This window comes from Notolepis coatsorum, assembly GCF_963971535.1.
Source record: "Notolepis coatsorum genome assembly, chromosome: 1".
NCBI lineage: Eukaryota > Metazoa > Chordata > Actinopteri > Aulopiformes > Paralepididae > Notolepis > Notolepis coatsorum.
In genome coordinates this window covers 148,176,619-148,196,871 of record NC_140165.1, presented here as the reverse complement: position 1 = coordinate 148,196,871, position 20,253 = coordinate 148,176,619, and the positions used below count along the sequence as shown (strand labels likewise).

Here is a 20,253-nt window from a genome sequence, read left to right as displayed (position 1 = left end):
TATGCCAATTCCCCCCCTTTCCCCTACCTGGTTGTTGTGCGCATGTTCCTCCTACTGGTCGGTACAAGGGAACCCTGAAGTCTACCACACGCTTCCTCTGACACATGTGGAGACAGCCAGTGGCTCTCTTTCCACCTGGCAGCGAGGACTCTCATTGGTGAAGCGTAACGCGTGGGAGGTCACGCTGCCTTCACCATTTCCTGCCTTTCGCTGAGCAGGCGCCCAGACCTGACCTGTAGGCGTTGCTGTCCACAACGCCAGATTACCACCCTCGACTTCCCTCCCGCTAACTCAGCCAAACGAGTTAGTGTGACAATCGGGAGTCGAGACCGCAGCCTCTTGCATTGGTGACGAGCGCAATCTCCGCTACGCCATCCGACCGCCCCCAAAATCCCTAACTTCTAACGGGTCATCTCCTCTCCTCTCTTCCACATTCTCTTGTAGCAAGCCAGCTGAGTTCAGTAACTACAGCCCATCTGTGCCCGTTCCTGTTCCAACTCAGATCAGGAACTACCAACGTATGGCACAGAACCAACAACCTGCTGGCCTGAGTGGCTCAACCAGGCACGTACACAGCCTCCAGCCTGTCTTTCCAACCCCACCTTTTAACCCCATTTTTCCCACACATAGTCCCATGTACTCTTATCTCTCTTTCTTTCTTCAACGACAGAACATAATCTATAACATGATCAGGGGTGTGAAAGGTACCCAGAAATTATACTTAAGTGAAAGTATGGGTACCGTCTCAAAATCATACTCAAGTAAAAGTATCTGGCTAAAAACACACTTGAGTAAAAGTAAAAAAGTTTCTAGTTTTAAATGTACTTAAGTACTAAAAATTTAAAGTAAAAACTTTTATTCTGACTGTCTATTCTTCTGATAGCAGGTGTTTAATCAAAGATCCCCGCTTTCTAGTCTTGCACAAGGACCAATCAGCATGACTACTGTTCCTAATTTATGCAAATGACCTTACCCCTAGAACCCACCTCACCCCTGCCCACTTTGACAACCTAGGATGGCTTAGAGTAGACGACAGAGTACAGCAACTTGCAATGGGCCTGGTCTACAAGATACACTATACGACTAAGGTACCCATGTACATGTCAAAATACTTCCCAAAGGTCAGTGAATACCACGACCACAACACCAGAGGGAGCTCCACAAATCATGTTAAACCCAGATTCGGCACAAACAAGGGACTAAACATGTTTAGCAATTATGCCACAACAATGTGGAACGCCCTACCCACAGCTGTAAAGGAATGTGAATCCCTACCCACATTCAAAACCGCTCTTAAAGAGCACCTACGGGAGGCTGCAATTCGAAACTGGCCACCGTAAATGTCCAAACCCCCCAACCCCCACCCCATTCTAATAGACAGTCTCCTCCCCACCGCATGTATATATTCTCTCCCCGCCGTATGTATATTTCTCTCCCACCCATCCACCCCCTCCTAATGTACAGTCTCCTCCCCACCGTATGTATATTTCTCTCCCACCCACTCACCCCCTCCTAATGTACAGTCCCCTCCCCATCATATGTATATACTCTGTCAGGATCTATGGGTAACAGTACTGTATATTTGAATACCGTATATGTCACAAATGTATCAGTACTAAATACCTGTATGTCCCTATGCCATAAATGTCATGTATGTTGAGTATGTCATAAATGTCAATATGAATTGAAAATGGGGGGGCGGCTAGGTGGTGTAGTGGGCAAGGCACTCGCCACCAGTGTGGAGACGCTAGGATTCGCGTGTTCGAATCCAGCTCTCCACATTGTTTTCAGTTTAGCTGGTCGTCCGCAGTAATACACATTGGCCGTATTACGGGGAGGGAAAACTGAAGGGTGGGGATCGAACGTTGTGAACAAGCGACTCCTACAAGTCGGTTGGTGCGCCTGCGCAGTAGAATCAGGAAGTGTCGGGGGCAGCGTGAGCCTCCCACGCGTTACTCCTCGACACTGAGAGATCGAGCTGCGCAGGTGAAAAGATGCGACTGCTGTTACCTCAAGTACCGGAGGGGACTTGTGCTATGTATGACTTAGTCCACATTGCAGCCGGCTTGTGGGAGGCAAGAAACAGCGTTCGTGACAGGGGAGGGTTGAATTGGATGATACGAAATTGGGATGGGAGAAAATATAGAAAAAATGGGAGAAAAAAAGTGGATCAAAAAAAAAATGAATTGAAAATGGGGGACCCTGATGTAAACAAGACAAACGTCTTTCTCTGGTCTGCATCCCCTTAACAATTGTGTGTATTGAGCCGTACTGTATTGTACCCATTCTGCAATCTGTTAAATAAAGTTTTCATTCATTCATGGGTATGGGCGGGTTAATTTTCCATTGATGGGGATTTGATTGGCTGTTTTTAAATAAAGTGCGGCCGCAGGATTAATAACGTTAACGTTAGTTTGGCCAGATAAACAAATATACAAATTAAAATAGTTGGACCTGTGAGATTTGTACTTTGTACTTTGTAGGTCTGCGTTTTAAATGTAAGGAGTAAAAAGTGTGTTTTTTTTCTCTGAAATGTAATTGAGTAAAAGTACAAGTATACAAACCTAATAATACTCAAGTAAAGCACAAATCCCCCAAAACAGTACTTAAGTATTGTAACGAAGTACAATTACTTGAGTACTTTACACCCCTGAACATGATGACATGCTGCCTATCTCCTTTAGGGCCACCCTGTACCATGCTGGTAGACGTGGTGGATGTTCTCCAGGAACTAGAGCCCCAGGTCAAGGCTCACCGCTCAGCTCTCACAGGCTGGCAGGTGGAGGGGCACGACCCCTTCAGTTCTCTCCTGCAGGTAGGGATCTCTGCTGGCTTTGTTTGCTGCCCCAACTCTGCTCTTGCTGAAGGTCTCACGGGTCATCATCACCTCTTAATCCTCTGTTTTAGTGGGAATGAACCCAGAGTCCTCGGAGCAGATGACCCCCGTCGGCACAGGGATAGCTGGCTCTCCTGGCACGCAGCAAGGCTCCTGTTACAGGCATCCAATACAGAGGAGGAATCTTAACTCAACTCCACCTGAGGCCCAGAGCCCCATGGTCCGCTTCCAAAATATAGAACGCTAGAATTTCAGTCTATATCCGTGAATCAGATTAAATTCATGTTTGTATGCCTTCTGAAGCTAAATCTGTAGATCTGTCTGTCTCTTTATCTGTCTATCTGTCTGTCTGTCTGTCTGTCTGTCTGTCTGTCTGTCTGTCTGTCTGTCTGTCTATGTCTATGTCTATGTCTATGTCTATGTCTATATCTGTCTGTCTGAGTTACCTCAGCAACCAGGTCACACTGCTGCAACACCCTCTCTGTCAGCAGGCCCTGCCATGGCTTCCTAGCCGAAGACAAACCGTTCCAGACCTGCAGACCCTGACCCCTGGGCTTCAGACCATCCTAGCCAGGACAAAAGACAAGGTCAGCTTCCAAAATATAGAACACTAGAATTACAGTCTATATTAGTGAATCAGACTCAATTCATGTTTTTATGCCTTCTGAAGCTAAATCAGTCTATCTATATATAAATATATATCGGTCAATCAATCTACCTATTGATCTACTATATCTGAGTTACCTCGGCAACCAGGTGACACACAGCTGCCGTCAACACTCTCTTTCTCAGCAGGCCCTGCCATGGGTTCCTAGCCGAAGTCAAACAGTTCCAGACCTACAGACCCTGTCCCCAGGGCTTCAGACCATCCTCATCAGGAGAAAAGACCCTTTCAAAAGGTATAGTTATGGCTACTCTTTGTTATTTCAATCATAATAAAAGTGTAAATATAGACTTTAAGGGCGCCCTCGTGGCGCATACCATAGTGCCTCGCGCACCTACGCGGCCGACCCGGGTTCGATCCCAGCTCCCGTCGTTATTTGTCGCATGTCCTCCCCACCTCTCCTCCCGTTCGCCCTCTCCTCTGTCGGTCCTGCGTGGCCAATAAAAAGCTGTAAAAATGCTAAAAAATCATTTAAAAAAAAAATATATATATCGACTTTAATTTGTGTATATTGAGGGAAATGGCCCACAGTTAATTAGGAGTCTACCTTGCTGATCTGATATTCTACCCTCTCAGCCCGATCAGTATACCGAGCATACTGTATGCCAGCTGATTAATCATTAAATGCTCCTGATGGTTTCTGTTGCTCTATTGAATGTCCAGGTCACTGAGTACAGGTCGTCTGTCTGACATGCTGCTGAAGGCTGCTTGTGGAGCTCAGCTAATGACAGGAGGGAGTGATGAACGCCTCTGCTCTGAGAAAGCCATGGACACAACAGGTACGGGGAAACACATGGCAGAACCAGGCCAGATGGATTGCAGCTTCAGAAAGGCAAACAAATGATGTTTGTTTCGGATGATGTAAGGTGGTTACTGGACATCTGCTGTGTAATTTCTTTCTCACTGATTCATTACATTTATACATACACTGGCACCAGGTACACATCACACTACACAATGGCTGAACGGCTCAGGAGACACGGATTGATATCAGCCAATTAAGGGGAAGGGATGATTAGGTGGCCTTGATGTCAGATACCAGATTGGGAATTTGGCCAGGAACGTCGGGGAACCCCCTACTCTTTGCGATGAGCAGAGGTGTGACATAGTTAAGCTTGCTCGAGTCCCAAGTCGAGTATCAAGTCATGAAATTCACCTTCCAGTCCAATTCATCCATCATAGTAGTGTCCATATCAACAAGTGATGTTTAGACCATCTGAGACCATTGCCATCTTGGAAGTGCAGGATCACTCAAAATTATTATGTTAATAGAAGTTTCCCTGTCCTGTTAGAGATAAGTTAACTGAAGACTCAGTTGAAGCAGCCCTTTACAGAGCCCCCATCCCTGGAGGTAGTCTTACTGCTTGTGTTAACTTTATTTTGACCATACTCTGTATTTAAGGCATGGCAAGCAAAGTTAAGTAATTAGTTAGTTTTGAAAGTGGGTCTGGCTATCTGGAGTTTACTAGGCCAATGGTCATGGCCTTGTATTTATGTGAGAAGTTCATAGCCAGGTTTTTTTCCCCCACCTCCAATGTACTGTCTATCTGTATGTCGTGTGTGTCATATATGTTATGATGAATTGAAAATGGGGGACCCTGATGTAAACAAGACGAAAGTCTTTCTCTGGTCTGCATCCCCTTAACAATTGTATGTATTGAGCTGTACTGTACTGTACCCATTCTGCAATCTGTTAATAAACTTTTCAATCAATCAATCAATCAATTCAGCCAATTGATTTGGTTGCTTTTATTTTCTCCTACAGCTCCCCCTGGTGGTTGTGATAGAGTTCCTGCTAGTCCAGCTGCTGTGGCGTTCACGTTTGGTTCTCCATCCAGAGAAATCAGCCCCCCGAATGTCACTGCATGCCGGAGGTTCTCAGGTAGGAGTTCAAAATACATCAACACTTGCCTCCTGCTGATCAGCAGCTGACTGATCTAATAATAACAACAACTGTCACATTTAGAGAAGGGTGATCCAACTACTAGGAACCTAAAAGGACAATATACTACCTTATGCATACCGCACCTTATGTGAATACTGTATACTTCTTCAGATCATATATATTTAGCTTTTAGCATTTTTAGATTATATATTAGATTTAGATTATTGGATTGTTAGATTATATATTGCATATGTTTAGCATTTAGCATTTAGTTTTTTTCAGACTATATATTAGATTAGATTTAGATTATTGGATTAGATTATATATTGTAACTATTATTGTAGGGCAAATATAACTGAGAGGGCATACATACCCTCATCTCGCACCTTGTTGACCATTATGCACATGTCCAGAGTTAATTATGTTGTGTTAAGCATATTGATTTGTTATATTGTTTACACTGCTTTTTACTACCTGTACCTCCCCTCCCCCCTCCCCCATGCTGCTATGATGTCTGTGAAGGGGATCAATAAAGGAATATCTTATCTTATCTTATGCCAATATAGATGTTCAGAGGAATACATAAAGGCAGATAGTGTAATCACAGGGCATGAGAAGGATCGATCAAAATGTGATATTGATTACTGATCACCTGCGTAAAGTTGCACACTAGGTCCCCCCCCCCCCCTGTAACTAACACAATTACAGTTACCATTTTCTTTTTCACGTTTTCACTAAGGCTGTCAAAGTTAACGCGGTATTAACGCGTTAACGCCCGATTCTATTAACGTCACTATATTTTTTAACTCACGATTAACTTAAATAAAAAAATAATAATAATAAATAACGTTTTTACTTTTTTTTTCTACTAGACTTCACTCAGATGTATTATTTATACTCTCATTGATACTATGTTTGTTTCTGACTTAAAGTGTGTGTGTGTGTGTGTGTGTGTGTGTGTGTGTGTGTGTGTGTGTGTGAGAGATAGAGAGAGGGGGGGGTGAGAGAGATGAGGAAGGGGCAAGAGAGAAAGAGAGCTGGAAGTGTGTGTGAGAGAGAGAGAGAGAGAGAGAGAGAGAGAGAGGGGGGTGAGTACTCAGCCCTTGTGTGGGTGAATGTAACAAGTTCCTAACGTTTTCTTTCCCCTATTATTTCATGCACACTTTATTCATTGTTTTAAATTATTATTTTCTTTTAAGTTATTTTGTGCATCACTCTGTTTTGAATTTGATGCAAATTTGCAATGCATGAGGGTCATCCTTTTGTGTTAAATGGCTGCATAAAGCAAGCATTTGTTGACTCATGTTGATAAGAGTATTAAAACTTGAAACTTGAAAAATATCCATTTAAGGTAGATAAAAAAAACCATGCGATTAATCAGATTAAATATTTTAATCGATTGACAGCACTAGTTTTCACATATTACCCCCTAACCCTATTTCAGTTGTGTAACTTGAAACTGTTTTCACAGTGGGCTCCCCCAGCTACACCAGCTCAGACTGGCCCCCCAGCAGTCATCTGCTACAGAGAGGAGCCCATAGAGAGGCTGACAGAGAGGTCATGGATGCCACTCCAGCCTGTAGTCTGGTCTTCCACCCCCCAGAGCTCCCTGAAGACACACTGATGGAGGTACACACAACCCGAGAAATGTCTGGTCCGAACCAGACTATTTCACCTTTAAACGGGAGCTTCTTGTGCCCAGAAATGGTGTAGAACCATAAAAATACCCCTGCTGGCCTAGGGTCGAATCCCGCCAGAACCTTCTCTCCTGTGTCTCCTCTACTCTGTCTCCTCTACACCTGTCTCAATAAACAAGGACACATGGTGTCATGGATGCGAAGTATTCTCACATAGATTGAAATTACACATGCCCTAGGTGAGTGAGATGCTGAGCTCTTTCTCTCTCTCTCTCTCTTTCCTCCAAATCACCAAATATTGAACATGGTTAGCATTATCTTTTCACAAGCTTTGAAACAGTTAGCATTCATTTTGCTATGGTGTTACTGTGATAAGCAATTCTTTCAATGACTTTTGAGCTACTAAAAGTAAACGTGACTCATTGTACTGTCTTGCTGGTGTACTAACGTTACTGTGATAAGCCATTCTTTCTACGAGCTTCACGGTGCAAACTGACATTAATGTCAACCAGAGCGGCTAAGTCTGAGTGAGTGAATGAATGAGTGACTGAATGAAGAAATTAGTGAGTGAGTTAGCAACATTGCCCGTCCTAGAGGTGCTAAGGGGAGAGGACAGCCCACTGTCCTTCTCATGAGGGGAATATAGGCGTAGTTTCTCATGCTAGGGTAACACACAAAACACAATAGTTCAGATTATGAATATAGATTATATGGATGTTGTTGATTTAAGCACAGCAGTTGATCTTTCTTCCCGTTTCTCTTCCACAGCAGGCACACACCGACGCCCTGGGTGATCTCCGCTTCACCTTGGCGTTCGTGCTTTGTGTCATGGAGATGGCCTCCTCCAAGGACCCTGGGCTGGAGGCCAGCGACACTCTTGATGTCTCCTTTCTGGAACGGAGCCTAGTAGCTGATCGGATCAGTCTCCTAAGTAGAGAGTGGAGGTGAGATGAGTGTAACTTGTTTTTTCTTCTTCTTTATTTAGCATGTAGCTCACCCATTTTCACAAATGACTCAGACACTATTAGAAATGTCTGACTCTTAACCACTAAACTCTACAGACCCTCATCTCCACCCTTGTGTATACTGTTTACTTTTATTCATATTTTATATTCAGATAAATTCTTTTTATTGCCTATATTTATTGTTTTCATATTAGGCTGCCCATACCTGTACCTCCCCGCCCCCTGACCCAATGCTGCTATATGCCACATGGATTTACCCAAGGGGATCAATAAAGGATTATCTTATCTTATCTTATGGGTCTGTCAAGAATGATTAATAATACATGTTTCTGTATCTTCATGAACTATAGTAAAATCTATAGTAGTCCTGTGCTTTTGTTTTGTACAAACTATTAGAGATTTGCCACATGGGGTTAGGAAAAGGATTCATTGATATGATTAAAGTATTATACAAAGACCCATCGGCCATGATTACAACAGGTACAATCACCTCCAAAATCTTTCCGGTATCACGTTCTTCCAGACAGGGTTGCCCTCTTAGTCCCGGACTATTCGATCTATCATTAGAGCCTTTAGCACAATATATAAGGCAATCCCAATCCATAGAACCAATCGTAATCAAGGGCACACAACATAAAATTAGTTTATATGAGGACGACGTAATACTGTTCATGCAAAACCCTAACACCGCATTGCCTCATCTTCTCAAGCTGATTGAGGACTTTGGAGATTTATCGGGATTTAGGATAAATTGGCCGAAGTCGGCCTTCCTCCCACTTAACGCCCCTGCAAAAAGAAATATAACCCTCCCAGAAGAGATACCGATGGTAAAACACTTTAGATGTTTGGGAGTTGAAATATTCCCTACCATAAGCCAAACGGTGAAGCACAATTACATAAAAATCCAAAACAAAATCAAAGACGACCTTGACAGGTGGTCAAAACTCAAAAACTCGGTACAAGCACGGGTATCAATAGTTAAGATGGACGTCCTACCTAGAATCAACTTCTTCAGCTCAATGCTACCGTTACCCCCTCCAGAGGGTTACTGGAAAGAATTACACTCCTCCACATAAAAATTTATTTGTAATAACAAACCACCACGTATAAAAAGATCCACCGCACAGAGAAACAGAGCAGACGGTGGTATGGCATTTCCAGATTTCTACCACTATTTTAAGGCGTACACTTTAAGACCACTGACAACATGGTTTGATCCCCAAGCATCAGTATCCTGGAGAAATTTAGAAGAAAATATAGTAGCTCCACATAGGCTGAAGGACATAGTATACACCAAATTATCAATTAAGCAATGCGAACGGAAATTTGGCCCCATAATTACTCATGCGATCCGGATATGGCGTGAAACACAAAAAAAATATTCTATCCCACATAAATGGCATAATCATACTCCCTTATTCAATAACAATGCACTCTTGATTGGAAAACAACCTATAAGATTCCCTAGATGGGAAAAGCAAGGCATACACTCATTAGGAGATGTTTTCAACAAACAGGGTTTTTGTAGTTATGATGAAATACGCAAAAAATGTAATCTCACCAAGTCCACATATTATTTTTACGCACAGTTATTGGCATGTTTGAAGGCTCACAGTGTTCCATTAAGGATACCAATTGTACACCACAGATACCACAAATTCTTCTATGAAAGAGAGACATCGAGAGGTTTTGTTTCAGATTTTTATCATCAATTACTAACATCCTCATATGAAACCCTCCATCTAGACTCAGTCTGGAGGAGGGATATACCAGACCTGGAGATAGATTTTGACTGGCAAGAAGCCTGGGCAAATGTTCGACTTGCATCAAGGAACCCGGACCATCAACAAATCAATCTTAACTATATTCACAGGACATACTTAACTCCTATAAGACTGAACAAAATGGGTCTTAAACAAGACCCCAAATGCTCCTTATGTACAAATGGGGACGAGGGGACATTTATGCACATGTACTGGGACTGCCCACCAGTTAAGATATTCTGGAAAGAAGTGACCCAACAATTATCAAATCTCTTAACTCTGAATATACCTGTACACCCCTCTGTATTACTGCTGAATGATGTCTTTGAGTGTGCAGTACATCCACAGCTAAAGAGATTGGTTTTATATAGTATCACAGTGGCTAAAAAGCTGATAGCATCACGATGGTTTCAACCGGAAAAAATGTGCCGGAAGGTCTGGATTCTTACATATCTCGATGTGATTTATCAAGAAATATCTACAGCAAGAATTTTGGGTCTCAATGAATCCAAAATGACAATGTGGTTAGAAGTGGTGGAGAGAATAAAAGCTAGCATATAAAGGTAGTGTCTGGTAGGAACAAGTTATAATGGATGGATTATCCAATGGGGGGTCCAGGGAGGGGGGGGGGTACGAGCTAGAGCATATGTGTGTAGGGTACTAGATAACAGGTATTAGGGGTATATCCTGTATAAGACATTTAACTAAATGGTGATTTCATTGGATATGCACTGTTAATTAATGCTTGTATATCTTATCGTGTGTTGTCATGTTCAGCGCAGACCCCTGACGCTGAAAGATTGCGCTGTTACCTCAAGTATCGGAGGGGACTCGTGCTATGTATGACTTAGTCCACATTGCAGCCGGCTTGTGGGAGGCAAGAAACAGCGTTCGAGACAGGGGAGGGTTGAATTGGATGATACGAAATTGGGATGGGAGAAAAATAGAAAATGGGAGAAAAAGTGGATAAAAAAAAAGAAACACTACGTATATGGTTATTTCTATAGCGATTCACTATAGTATTTATCTAGTAATTGGTATGTGTGAGGAATGCTATAGTTTTACTGTTCGTATGTGTCTTCTTGTATTCTGTTCAGTTATGCAGAACAGCTGGTGTTGTACATGAAGGCTGAGGAGTTTCTATCGGCAGCTTTGCACGCCGCTAAGGAGGACATCAAACAAGGCAGACTCATTCCCTCTGCCACAGTTAAGCAAGGTGAGACCAGCAACCCTGGATTTTCGAATGGTTCTGTTATTAATCTGTCCACCATTTGACCATAATGTTTGCATTATACTGTAAACCTTTTTCTCCGGAGACCAACATTTTCAAAAGGAATTTTCTCCGGACCCAAACTAATACTATTGTACAACATGGTCTTATTTCACAAATGTTTTAGGGTATTAATTCATCATATTTTATTCAGCCTATCTTACATTTCAGGCATTTGTAAATGCTACAGCATGATAACAAGAGCTAGTAGCTTCATTTAAGTTTCCAGTCAATAATCATAAACTGTTTCTTCAGAATAGAAGTTAGACCTGGTCAAATCTGACAAACACTAAAGATTGTTTGCTTGGAAGATAATTAAGATACAGTGAGATGAATACATAATACATTGTGGCACTGAACCCCTTTCTGCATTGCTGGGCGATACGTGAGTTGATCCAGTACAACTTACATATGACACATCTTTATGTCTTTATCTTGGAGCACTTAATGGCATGGTGCTATTTTCAATGAAATTGTTAATACTACTGCAAGATTACAATACAAATAGAATCAAGAGTAGAGTATGTATTTTCTTTATGATATGTATCATAGATTACGGTATAGTACAAATCCATACCTTTGCATGAATCCATAACTGTTTGCCCTTATATTCAGTATTGATTGATTGATTGATTGATTGATTGATTGATTGATTGATTGATTGATTGAAAACTTTATTAACAGATTGCAGAATGGGTACAATACAGTACGGCTCAATACAAACAATTGTTAAGGGGATGCAGACCAGAAAAAGACTTTCGTCTTGTTTACATCAGGGTCCCCCATTTTCAATTCATCAAGACATTTATGACATACATGACATACAAATATACAGTACTGTTTAAGAGAAAGAGATCATAAAAAAAAAATATATACATTCGAAGGGGAAGAAACTGTACATTGGAGGGGGTTGGGTTTGGACATTTACAGGGGCCAGTTTCGAATTGCAGTCAGCCATAGGTGCTCTTTGAGAGTGGTTTTGAAAGTGGGTAGTGATTCACATTCCTTTACAAGCTGTGGGTAGGGCGTTCCACATTGATGTGGCATAATTGTGAAACGTGTTTAGTCCCTTGTTTGAGCCGAATCTGGGTTTAACATGATTTGTGGAGCTCCCTCTGGTGTTGTGGTTGTGGTATTCACTGACCTTTGGGAAGTATTTTGACATGTACATGGGTATCTTAGTGGTGTAGTGTATCTTGTAGACCAGGCCCATTGCAAGTTGCTGTACTCTGTCGTCTACTCTAAGCCATCCTAGATTGTCAAAGTGGGCAGGGGTGAGGTGGGTTCTAGGAGTAAGGTCAAGTAGTAGTCTGACCAGTTTGTTTTTAGTGCCTTTGAGGTGCTTTGGTACCATGAGGTGCGAGCATAGTCGTAGTACCCTTGAATGAGTGGTCCTGCCAGAGTCTTCAGGGTATTCTTGTTTACCAGAGAGGAGATCCGGTACAAGAATCTAGTTCGTTGGTTGATTTTTTTTTATTACATTGGATGCCATTTTGTCACAGGAAAGATTTGCCTCTAGGATGGAACCCAGGTATGTAATTTCATCTTTCCTTGTGACAATATTGTCACCCACTGTAACTGAGAAGCCGTCGGTCTTGCTGAGTTTGTTATTTGAACCGAAGAGAATGGACTCTGTTTTACCCAGGTGTAATGATAGTTTGTTATCAGCGAGCCAGGTGCAGAGTCTGCCGAGTTCCGAGCTGAGGGTTTTTTCAACCTGTAACTTGTTCTTGTCAGAGACCAGTAGGGCTGAGTCGTCCGCGAACAGGAACAAGTTGCAGTCACAAGCTGATGACATGTCATTTGCATAGATTAGGAACAGTAACAGTCCTAGTATGCTTCCTTGTGGAACACCACAGCTCACTGGGAGGGGGGGGGGGGGGGATAGGGTACCGTTTACCTCCACCATCGGTTCTCTCCCCTCCAGGTAGGATTGTATCCAGCTCACTGATAGACTATCAAAACCAATTGCTTTTAGCTTGTCAATCAGAATGGAGTGATTGACAGTGTCGAAGGCCTTTTGTAGTACCCTTGAATGAGTGCTCCTGTTAGAGTCTTCAAGGTATTCTTGTTTACCAGAGAGGAGATCCGGTACAAGAATCTTGTTTGTTGGTTGACTTTTTTTTATTACATTGGTTGCCATTTTGTCACAGGAAAGATATATACCTTCTTTCTATGTATACCTTCAAGCCCTTATATTCAGTATGCCTTCAAGCCCTAATTGGGGCCAGCCCTGCACTCTAATCGGTCTTAAGAAAAAATATGCATGTCTACAATATGGATACTATGTGTGTATATCTAACTTTATACTATAACTCTTACTTAATTTAACCGTGTCTCCCATGTACAGTGGTCAGAAGGCTGAATGAGCTGTACAAGATCTGTGTAACATCCTGTCGCTCCCTCAATGGCCGGCTGTGCAGCTTCCTGCTGGACAAGCAGAGGTTGATGGACTGTTTCAATGGCATCGCAGCAGAGAAGATCATCTACAACAACACTGTGCAGATGGTGAGGCACCAGATTTTTATCCCAAATTCCACAGGTTCTTATGTTATTTGTTATTATAATATGTTATTCCTCAGAGACTCAGCAGCAGCCATCACCCCAGTCATCACACACATAATAAACCTCTCCATAAAACAGGGACACGTCCCCAAGGACTTCAAAATTGCGAGAGTAACACCCCTGCACAAAAAGGGCAGCAAATTAGACCCGGGTAACTACCGCCCTGTTTCTATCCTTACATCCATCTCGAAAGTCATGGAAAAAATAGTATACGAACAGATCGAAAAGTACCTTGCGGAAAAAAATCTAATCTACGAATTCCAATCTGGCTTCAGAACATCCCACTCCACTGACACATGCCTTCTCTACTTGAACGACCACATCAAACAAGAGGTGGACGCGGGCAAATACTGCGGCATGGTCATGCTGGACCTACAAAAGGCCTTCGACACTGTCAATCACACCATTCTGATTGACAAGCTAAAAGCAATTGGTTTTGATAGTTTATCAGTGAGCTGGATACAATCCTACCTGGAGGGGAGGGAACAGATGGTGGAAGTAAACGGTACCCTATCCCCCCCCTCACAGTGAGCTGTGGTGTTCCACAAGGAAGCATACTAGGACCGCTACTATTCCTAATTTATGCAAATGACATGTCGTCAGCTTGTGACTGCAACTTGTTCCTGTTTGCGGATGACTCAGCCCTGCTGGTCTCTGACAAGAACAAGTTACAGGTTGAAAAAGCCCTCAGCTCGGAACTAGGCAAAATCTGCATATGGCTCGCCGACAACAAACTATCATTACACATGGGCAAAACAGAGTCCATTCTCTTCGGTTCAAATAACAAACTCAGCAAGACCGACGGCTTCTCGGTTACAGTGGGTGACAATATTATCACAAGGAAAGATGAAATTACCTACCTGGGTTCCATCCTAGAGGCTAATCTTTCCTGTGACAAAATGGCATCCAATGTAATAAAAAAAGTCAACCAACGAACGCGTTTCTTGTACCGGATCTCCTCTCTGGTAAACAAGAATACCCTGAAGACTCTAGCAGGAGCACTCATTCAAGGGTACTACGACTATGCTTGCACCTCATGGTACCAAAGCACCACAAAGGCACTAAAAAACAAATTACAAACATCTCAAAACAAGCTAGTCAGACTACTACTTGACCTGACTCCTAGAACCCACCTCACCCCTGCCCACTTTGACAACCTAGGATGGCTTAGAGTAGACGACAGAGTACAGCAACTTGCAATGGGCCTGGTCTACAAGATACACTACGTGACCAAGGTACCCATGTACATGTCAAAATACTTCCCAAAGGTCAGTGAATACCACAATCACAACACCAGAGGGAGCTCCACAAATCATGTAAAACCCAGATTCGGCTCAAACAAGGGACTAAACACGTTTCGCAATTATGCCACATCAATGTGGAACGCCCTGCCTAAAGCTGTAAAGGAATGTGAATCACTACCCACTTTCAAAAACACTCTCAAAAAACACCTACGTGAGACTGCAATTCGAAACTGGCCCCTACAAATGTCCTAACCTAGTTGTACAGTAAATGACCAAGTAAGGCTTTGTCAATATTCCAATGTACAGTGTAAAATGTGTGTGTGTCCCCTACCCAACCCCCCCCCCCCCCCCCCCCCCCCACCTCCAATGTACAGCCCTCACCCAACCCACCCAACCCCACCCCACCCAACCAACCTCCTCCAATGTACAGTTTCTACGCCAAATGTATATACACTCCTTTTCTGGACACTTTTGTATCACAAACAGTACTGTATTTGCAAATCTGATATGTCATAAATGTATAGATGTAGCAGTACTGTCTATCTGTATGTCATATATGTTATGATGAATTGAAAATGGGGGACCCTGATGTAAACAAGACGAAAGTCTTTCTCTGGTCTGCATCCCCTTAACAATTGTATGTATTGAGCTGTACTGTACTGTACCCATTCTGCAATCTGTTAATAAACTTTTCAATCAATCAATCAATCAATCAATAGTGGCAGTCTATGGTGGGTGAGGAACACAAAATCTGTGGAAAAGACTGTATTGTGTGAAACGCCACAAATAAACAGTGTATTGGGAATGTATTTAGCAAGACCTGCAGACCTGACCTGTTGTTTGCAGTTGATGATATATAGTCACACTCATTTTTATAGTGTGTGTGTTTGTGCGTGTGTGTGTTTATTATGTCCAGGTGCAGTCTGCAGCACTAGATGAGATGTTCCACTGTGGCCAAGCATCCATTCAGCGCTACCATAAAGCTCTTCTGCTGATGGAGGGCTTGTCTCGTATCATGACAGAACAGGAGGACATTGATACTATAGATAAATGTATGTGAAAAAAACACTAACACTATCACACCCATAGAGTCAGGCTAGAATTATTATGATCAGCATTATCATATATCATGAATAGATCCTCCCATGATATTACTTTATATTCTTATTATATCTGATCGTGGTCATTGTGATACATGGGATACTATACACTTCTTTCCCTCTCTGCTGATCTCAGGTAAAGAGTGCATCGAGCGTCGCCTTTCTGCTCTGCAGACTTCACAGTTTCCTTGAGCTCTGACATTACCACTGGGAGTGAAGGAGCTTCTGGACCTTCATACCTTTGATATCCACCTCCCAGCTGGAGTTGGCAGGGTGGACGCGGTGGTTAGGGACATTGACATGGACCTGGAGGGTTACTGGTTTGATCCCCACAACAGCTAATGTGTCCATCCCCTGTCAGAAGTGCCCTCTGAGCTGACAAGCAATAAAACAATTTCCCTTGAGTGGATTAATACTGTACCTTGAATTCAACAATGATGGACCTCTTAGTCTGTTGATACACAAAAGCACTTTCTTCTTAGCAGGGACATGACCACTAGTACACTTGTTCCCTACACCACTGAGTTACTACCCAATCATCTAGCGAGGCAGGAGAGGAGCCCTGTGTGGATGTTTGAATACTCTGAACAAGCAGGTTGTTCTCTGTCCTACAATCTGAGCACAGTTGTGTGGTGGTACACTGATGAATAATGAGGAGGAATTATAATTAATTTTACTTGAAACAAAGCTTAAAGCTTTTTTGTGGTACATTTTTTGTTGTACATCTTTTTATCCAATCTATCTTTGTCTGTGTGTTTTTATAATTACAAAAGTCATGTAATCATTGGCCTTGCTTTTACATGTTAATTGACCTATCTTATGTCCCGCCCTCTTTTCATGGTCCTCCAATCACAACTGTGGAAGCGACAGTTGTGATACAGTTATGATTGGAGGATCAAGAAAATAGGGTGAGTTTGACATGGGTCAATTGTACTGTATAATCGTGCAAGCAAACAAAGAGGTGGAGTTGGAATATTGTGCAAGTGAGTATGATGACCAAATATTCCCAGTTTGTAGCAAAACTATTCAAAACGGTGCCTTTTGTGACTGCTGAGTAGTCGACTACAAGGTAATGAAAAGAGTCGAAGCCATAAAAACTAATCAAGAATGTTTTCCCTTGTCATGCATTATGCCTGAAAGACATCAAGCTCAAGATATGGTGAAACTCATTTTCTTACTGCCCTGGCAGACAGTTTTGCTTGTTTCAAGAAATTGTACTTCAATATAATTGTACTTGTTTCATGATACTTACTTTTTTCAATTACTGAACAAGAAAAAACAATAAACACGACTCAGAAAGAAAGAACAATCAGTCCAAGCTGTTCTTTCATACAAGATACCTGCAGCTCTGGCTAGTGTTGTAAAACAGTGTTTTTGGTGTTTATCAGCCTTCATCTGCCCTTCCGTGAAGTCTCCACGTTGTGTCTTAGTTGTTGATGTTAAGGCAATCGTTCAGTGGAGTTCTGTCCTCTCACGCACTGGCTGTCACACTGTTCCCCCCGTTAATGCATCCGGACAAAAGAATGTAACTGGTAGATATTTACATTACATACATGTTGTTATAACCATATGAAAACCAGTGATATCCTTCACTAGTTAGCCACAAAACAAATGCAAGGTCAATGGGGCCACGCTCCAGTCTATACAAGCCCTGAAATAAATGCTGAAACCTACTTGGGTGCACTGTGGGATAGGTTTCAGCATTAGTTTTCTAACTTACTATAAGAGTTGAAATAGGGCTAGGGATTCAGAGTTGTGAATTTACGATTTAACCCATTCAGCGCCAGGGATTAGCCTGGTCCCATTCTAGCTATGCCACGCTTTAAAGATAGGAGTGCGTCACCTTGTTTGTAGAGCTATATCTATATTCTATATTATAGCTATGGAGACAATACTATAGTCATTTGACAGTGACTTTCTTCCGTCGAACATGCAAAAAAGAGAAAATTGTCATGCATACGTTCGCGCAGTCCTGAAATGCTGGTTTATAGGGCGCTACGTGTATTCTACTATAATCGTTGGCGTTTCTTGCCTGGACACGCTACTATTTCCAAATCAAATGTATATAATAGGTATTATGTTTCATCATGAATGCATGAAAGGGGGAGGGGGGGTAGTTTTTTATGTTTTGATGGCCAGTAACGGCTTTCTTGTTGACTCTGATCAGCTGGATCAATATGAAAACATTGTTGGATCAAGCTGAAATTGATGTCAGATAGTCCTTACCTTTGGTCGGGGGTATTCCAAAAAGAATATTCCAATTGTCTGATCGCGATTTCCAGTAATGGTGTCTATCTGGTCCCGGACATAATTTGGCACAACTTATGGATCGAGTGAGTGTGCCAGATGCGTTTCGAATTGGTCGGATGAAGAGATTTACTCTGCTCCATCTAAATTTAGCAACCGGAGGGATTTAAACGTAACTCACGGTCTGGAACAGGGTTTACTGCACTCTCGATACTGCCACCTAGCCGTATCTGGCCGGTACTGCACCCTCGGGGTCCCAGTATGCCTTTTAACGGCAACATACAGGTCCGTGACATTAAATAGAATATTAAAATAGAAAGAAAAACGGACCAAATAACAAGTTTACTCATTGTTGGCATTCAACGCATGGCGCCCAGTAACGAGTAAACTTGTTGTTGGCGGGGAATGAGTTAAAGGGGACGTATTATGGAAAATTGGTTTTGCCTAGTCTTTGTATGGATTTGTCAGTCTGAAAAGTTATTTAGGTGCTGGGGGAAAATTATACTTTTTTGCCATTTGGCCAGGGTTTGAAGTCTTCAGATAAACACGCCTAAACAAGCTTGTTCATAATTATTGCCGTTTGCAGGGCTGTACCGAATTTTTACATTCGAAGCTTCTATTGAAGTTTTCGAATGAAGCTTCGAATGTCTGTCGTCATATTTTATGACAGTCATAAAAAAATATATATAATTTTTTAATATCCTCAAAAAAAATCCTCAATTTGAATAAAGTGATTAATCTGATTAAATTAGTCTTTAAAAAAAATTAAATATAACTCATCAGTTTTGTCAACATAAATAATCCAATAAGGGCACGGTTGATACGAAAGTGGTGGTGACGTCTTGATGGAGCGCCGAGCACCAAGTGGATGCAGATAGGCTACATAATTTATGATAAATGTTTTATTTACATTTTTATGACGGGTCATATACTATAATATTAGTGTAGCCTAATCGTTATCTGCAACTGTGAAGAAACCCCCCATTGGTTTCTGTTTCATTCTAATAGACACATAATTATTAACTTTTTTTTTATTATAAAATAAAAATGTAATGTTGATTTAGAATTCGAATGAAGCTTCGAACTATTCGGTACAGCCCTAGCAGTTTGTAATATCATAGGATGATGATGGAATTAAGCTTTGATTAATCAATTAGCTGTGCTTTTTGGATCTTGGAACACTGTCTACCTAATCTACTGCTCAGTTTGTAAAAGTGTTTTACTCTTGGGTGTGGGGTAACCAGACAGGGAAAGGAATAATTCATTTAAAATCTGGTGTGTGCCACACCCACCAAAAACAGCCTGCTTAACAGAACGGAAGAAAGAGGTGTTTAAAAACGAATTATTCAAATTCGATTTTTATACACATTTTAAAAAGTACCACAGATTCAAGGAAGTCATATTGTTGAAAAGATACATAAGTATGTATGTATGTCCCCTATAAACTAGTTACATTATCATGAAACAAGTCAAATTTCTTGAAACAAGTAAAGTCAGTGCAGTATACCAGAGCATTTGATCAACATTATCTTGAATAATAAGCTTGATTAGTTTTAAAACATGATCAAATCCCTTACTAAACTTGTCTTTTCTTTTTTTTTGCAATGTATCCCACTGGCGTTGCTCTCAATCTGCACTAAGCATCCTCAGAAATGACATGTACTGTATTCCATTGAGATTTTCATATTATTCACCCAGGTCACCCAGTTCAAATGCTTCCCCATTAGATAAGTGTGCTACTTTCACTGACATCATACATTGCATGGCGAGTTGCTTGTGTTTCTTTGTGTGTGTGAGTTTTTGATTAATGATTACAAATGATGTAGAAATGTGAACTTGGATCCAATGCTGAATGTATTCATATCAATTTAGGAGCTGTGCTGTATGACATGTTCATTTTTGTACAGTTTATTACAATTGTGTACGTTTTTTTTTTTTTTAATAATGTATTATAACTACTGGTAGTGGTTGTTGGAATTTATCAAATTACTTTTATATTGTCATTTTCATATTGCCAAACACATTTGCCAAATTAGTAGAAGATACAGAATATATAAATACTGAATGAATGAATTTA

The 20,253-nt window shown here is 41.6% G+C and overlaps 1 protein-coding gene across 1 annotated transcript in view; it reads left to right on the top strand.

Moving 5' to 3' along the window:
• Positions 1-16,182, top strand: part of ulk1a (unc-51 like autophagy activating kinase 1a) — a gene marked incomplete at its 5' end in the record, with an annotated part of 34,445 nt that extends 18,263 nt beyond the window's left edge. The window contains 12 exons of the mRNA XM_084307780.1: positions 445-568; positions 671-704; positions 2,685-2,815; positions 3,632-3,735; positions 4,164-4,279; positions 5,266-5,382; positions 6,857-7,014; positions 7,791-7,966; positions 10,848-10,966; positions 13,371-13,528; positions 15,746-15,881; positions 16,066-16,182. Coding sequence (XP_084163906.1) covers positions 445-568; positions 671-704; positions 2,685-2,815; positions 3,632-3,735; positions 4,164-4,279; positions 5,266-5,382; positions 6,857-7,014; positions 7,791-7,966; positions 10,848-10,966; positions 13,371-13,528; positions 15,746-15,881; positions 16,066-16,121 — 1,429 coding nt within the window. The 3' untranslated portion in view covers positions 16,122-16,182. The remainder of the gene's footprint in view (positions 1-444; positions 569-670; positions 705-2,684; positions 2,816-3,631; positions 3,736-4,163; positions 4,280-5,265; positions 5,383-6,856; positions 7,015-7,790; positions 7,967-10,847; positions 10,967-13,370; positions 13,529-15,745; positions 15,882-16,065) is intronic.
• Positions 16,183-20,253: the final 4,071 nt, after the last annotated feature.